Raw genomic sequence first — 4,944 nt, forward strand, 5'->3', positions numbered from 1 at the left:
GGCGATCCTTCCGCCTCAGCCTTCCAAGTAGCTGGAACTAGAGGCGCATGCTACCACATCCAGCTAATTTTTTTATTTATTATAGAGATGAGATCTCACCAAGTTGCCCAGGCGGGTCTCGAACCCACGAGCTCAGGCAATCCATTCACCTCAGCCTCCCGAAGCGCAGGATTACAGGCTGAGCCACCAAGCCTGGCTAGCAAATTATATTTTTTGTGGCGATGAGGTCTTTATTTTTTTTTGAGTTGGAGTCTCACTCTGTTGTCCAGGCTGGAATGCAGTGGCATACTCACAGCCACCACAGCCTCAACTTGCTGGGCTCAGGCGATCCTCCTGCCTCAGCCTTCCAAGTAGCTGGAACCACAGGCACGCACCACCATGCCCGGTAATTTTATTTATTTATTTATTTATTGTAGAGATGTCTCGCCAAGTTGCCCAGGCTGGCCTCGAATTCAAGGGCTCAGACATTCCTCTTACTCAGCCTCCCAAAGTGCTGCATCTGGCAATCACATTCTTGATAAACCACATTATTCATTATTTCTTACCCAAACCAGGCTATTTGTCAACTTTTTATTATATTGAAGTATAGACGTACAGAAAAGTACAAATATCATACGTGTGCGGTTTGATGAAAGAAACTGAACACATCCATGTAACCAACATTATCTGAAAATATTACCAGGACCACAGAGCCCCCATTGGTACTCTGGTCACTTCCTTCCCCAAGGGTTATCACTTTCCTGTCTTCTAGTACCATACTTTACCTGTTTTTGTACTTTCCATAAAGAAGCCAAGGGCTTTTTTCCAGGGGTGGGGGAACTAAATTAAATCTTGCTGTGAGGTATCCTATCTCTGAGGCTGCTGCTCATGCTGTCTTCAGCCAGAAAACATGGACCAGTTGAGGTTTTGGGGTACTTTACAGAAGTAACCTATTTATTGTCTTTCCATTCTCTCCCCAGACTAATCATTCGTAGAAGTATGTTTATTGGTTTTCTGTTGTCTTACCACCCCCAGTGGTGAGTGCCATTTTTTTAATCAGCAGACATTTACACCTGGGCTTCTGATCAAAGGGTAGCTGTTCCTCTGCTGTTAGAGTGGTTACTGTTCCATGTGGCTTGGGTGATCTCTGGTTAACCCAGATGCTCTCCAAAGCCTCTTCTGGTCCTGCAAGTCTGACATGAAAAGTGTGGACTGGGAAACCATGAGAAAACAGGCATAACCCAAAACCAGATTTTGATCATAGTTTTCGCCATAAAAACTCCTCCTCATCTCTATTGCAGCAGCAAGACAACTGCAGCAGCCTCCTCACTGACTCTCTTACTCCAGCTGTGCCGCCCACCAGTCCATCCTCACTCATCCAGCCAGAGAAATCTGTTCAAAATGGAAATCTAGACTGGGCACTGTGGCTCAGCTTGTAATCCCGCGGCTTTGGTAGGCTGAGGCAAGGGGATTTCCTGAGCCCGGGGGTTCAAAACCAGCCTGGGCAACCTAGTGAGACCTCGTCTCTACAATAAATCACAAAAAATTAGCTGGGCATGGTGGCATGCGTCTGTGGTTCCAGCCACTTGGAAGGCTGAGGCAGAAGGACCACCAGCCTGGGTGACAGAGTGAGACTCCAATTCAAAAAAAAACGGAACTCTGACTATCTTATACCCCTGCTTTCAGTCTTTTTCAGGTGCTTCCTTGCGTGGAAGATAAAGTACCCGCTCTTCAGCAGGAATACAGGCCCTGGGGACCTGGGGACCTGTCTCCCGCCTACCCCTTTAGCTCCTTGCTATACCCACCCCTCCCCCGCAGCATCCAGAGTTCCTGACCACTTGTATTTCTCAGCAGCCTCGCTGCCTCCTCCCTGTGCCCTCGGTTATGCTGCTGCCACCTGGAAGACTTCCCCATCTCCTCCTTGTTACTTGGCCAATTCCTGCTAATCCTTTGGGATTCAACTCAGGAGTCACTTCTAGGAAAGCTTCACTGGTCTGTCTTTGTACTAGCCCCAGGCTGGATCAGATATTCTTCCTCTGTGGCCCCACAGCATCCTCTGATTACCCCGTTACAGCACTTAGCTCACTGTTGAAATAACTTGTCTCTCCCACAACCTGGGAATATTTCAGGGGACAAAGCACAAAGCTTGTTTATCTCTTTATTCTCAACACTTGGCACAGGACCTGGCACATGCTGTATTCTCATTCAGCTCTTGTCACACTACACTGAACTGTCACTGAGTTGTGATCGGAAATGTCAAGGAAGGAGCAAGCTAGTTAGTTCCAGGGCAAGAGCATTGAGTGTGGCTGTAAGAGTACAGAACCCATATTGTATGAACAGTGGAGTTTTCTCAGTGGCTTTGTTCCCAGGCCTCCACTCACCCATGTTTGCTTGTTTCTTCTTCTAGGCAATGGGGAACTGAGCAATAAGGAATTTGTTTCCATCATGAAGCAGCGGCTGATGAGAGGCCTAGAAAAGCCCAAAGACATGGGCTTCACCCGCCTCATGCAGGCCATGTGGAAATGTGCACAGGAAACTGCCTGGGACTTCGCGTTGCCCAAATAGTAACCCAGAACTGCAAGAGGGGGCTACCTGTCCACCCCAAGCACCCTGGACCCCCTTGAGCAGAGCCTCAGCATAGCCCTTCGTGCTGCTGCTCCTGGGTATAGTGCTTCCTTCCTCCTAGGAATGACCTCAGGATTCTGCTGGTTTCCCCTTGTCACCCCTCCCCTGTCCCGGTTCCACTAGGCTCTGATTCTGCCCAGTGATTATCCCCATAGGTTGTCAAAAACATGAACAAGTCTTAAAAGCTCAGACATTTGGCATCTTCAGCAGCACTACCCATTCAGGCGCCCTATGGATAAAGAATGCAGGGAACCATCCGCACACCTGCCAGCCCTGGGAAACATCCAGTTCTCAAGTCATGTTTGCTGTGGATTTATATTAACAAGAACATTCCTTGCCTCTCCTCCTACTGGTATTTTTAAGCTACAATTTGGGAAAATCTCTGGCAGGCAAAAGGAAGTCAGAGAAGATGACCCAGTCACCCTGAACTGGCAAGAAGCCTGGGCCAGAGGAGGGGTCTGTATGGCCACTGGGGTAGCTCCACATCTGCTCCAGAAAGGTAGTGTGCTCACAGCAGAGCAAGATTCGAAATTTTAAGTCATTGCTTCGAGGCTCTCTCCACTCATCTCTCGGGCTCTATGCGATGACTCCACCATGACTCTGTGTTTAATGAGCAACCATGATTGAGTCCATGTTTCCTGCAAGTGCCATCTCCCCTCCGGGAGTGGATCTCTGAAGCTGAGGCCTGGCTCAGAGCCTGTCTGCCCTGTGTCTTAAATACTTGTAAAATGTCACTTTAATTACATAGTAGTTTGCAATAAATACCCCCAAAGACTCTTGTCTCTCTTATTTTTGGATGCTCTGGGCCCTTTTCATTACACATCTCCCTGGGTTTGAGATCCTGCTAGCAGCAGGCCCATTTTCTTCCTACCAGATTCTGGTTCTTTCTGATAAAAGGCAATTTCAGGCACAGACAAAAAGTGAAGGCATTTGGAGGTGAGTAGTGGCACTGTCCCTGCACAGTTCGGTGAGCATTTCATTCTGAGTCCGGGTACACAGTCCTTATTTATGCCCTACGATCGGAAACCAAGATGTGGTGGGGTGTGTGAGGAGTCATCTGGTATGGCAGACCTACATTTTAAGAACCATGGCAACCCATGCTGGATATTAATCCCAGTTTTCACTAAGTTAGTGTGGTCTTCAGCCAGTCATTTCCCGTGTGTTCTCTCTGTAACATGGCAGAGTTGAATCAAATGGGCTCTAAAGTTTCATCCAGGTCCAAGATTCCGGGCTTTACTCTCCTCCAGATTCTCTGGCGCCTCCAGGACCTCCAGGCAGTGTCTCCCTGATGTGGATAACATAAGAGAACCACCACACTAAAAACTCAGTGCTTCCTGTGAGGTGACTACCTCTGAATGTTGGCCGGGAGTGCTTGATGGCCAGAGAAAAGCAGAGGCCTGACTCCACACCTGTGGCTCCACAAGGAAGGTGCTAACCCCAGCATTTGCTCCAGAGCAGTCGAACATCCTCTCTGGAATATTGGGTTATCTCTCAAAGGAGTTTGCCACTCTCCCACCACATCTGTATTCTACCCTTTCCCCTCTTGGTATCCCTGCCATCCAAATGGAGGCTTCACCTTGCTCAGGCCTGAGGCATAAGCAAAATGTGAGCTTTTCCTAAATTTGTCCCAGAATCCCAAAATCACTCTTTCCCCAAACCTTCTTTCTACAGCCTGAAAGAGCCTGAATGGCCTGGGTTCACTGAGGCTGAAAACCAGAGCATTTCAACAACTGGAAACCCAGGGTCAAGGGTTCCTGTCACAGGTACATGGAATTCCACATGAACTCCATCAGCTCCTAGGAGTGCCTGAGGAAGCAGAGGGTGTCCAGGCGCTCAAGAAGACATGGTAGCTACAGTTTGGCACAATAGGTGAAATGTGCAGGTGACACCTACAAGCTAAGTCACCCAGAAGAGACCAGAGTCCCCCAAGGGAGAAGTCCTTGGGCAAGGTGGCATGTGAGTAGGCTAAGATTTTCGTGGGCAGAGTTTGGAGATGAGCTGGGGAGAATTTGGGAACACACAAGGTTGATTTGTGCTTTGCTTTTTTTTTTTTTTTTTTTGAGTTGGAGTCTCACTCTGTCGCCCAGACTGAAGTGTAGTGGCCGCTCCCAGCCACCGCAGCCTCTACCTGCTGGGCTCTGGCGATCCTTCCGCCTCAGCCTTCCAAGTAGCCGAAACTACAGGTGCATGCTGACACGCCTGGCTAATTTCTGATTTTATTGTAGAGATGAGGTCTCGCCAGGTTGCCCGGGCAGGTCTCGAACCCGCGGTTTCCCAAAGTGCTGGGATTACAGGCAGAGCCACCGTGCTTTGTTTTTTTATTAAAATTGTTTCTTCTAA

General features: G+C 48.6%; 1 protein-coding gene across 5 annotated transcripts in view; it reads left to right on the plus strand.

The window, feature by feature from the left end:
- The window catches only part of MICU1 (mitochondrial calcium uptake 1), a 198,374-nt gene extending 194,992 nt beyond the window's left edge, over positions 1–3,382 (plus strand). For 3 of the 5 annotated variants that reach the window (XM_008052027.2, XM_021709539.1, XM_008052028.2), the window contains one exon: positions 2,387–2,792. In XM_008052027.2, the coding sequence (XP_008050218.1) occupies positions 2,387–2,544 (158 nt within the window). In that variant the 3' untranslated portion in view covers positions 2,545–2,792. Of the gene's footprint in view, positions 1–2,386 lie in introns of all 5 variants that reach the window. The other 2 variants (XM_008052026.2, XM_008052029.2) reach the window with 2 other exon arrangements.
- Positions 3,383–4,944: the final 1,562 nt, after the last annotated feature.

Source organism: Carlito syrichta, unplaced genomic scaffold (genome assembly GCF_000164805.1).
Source record: "Carlito syrichta isolate Samal-C Ts95f unplaced genomic scaffold, Tarsius_syrichta-2.0.1 Scaffold254036, whole genome shotgun sequence".
NCBI classification, from domain to species: domain Eukaryota; kingdom Metazoa; phylum Chordata; class Mammalia; order Primates; family Tarsiidae; genus Carlito; species Carlito syrichta.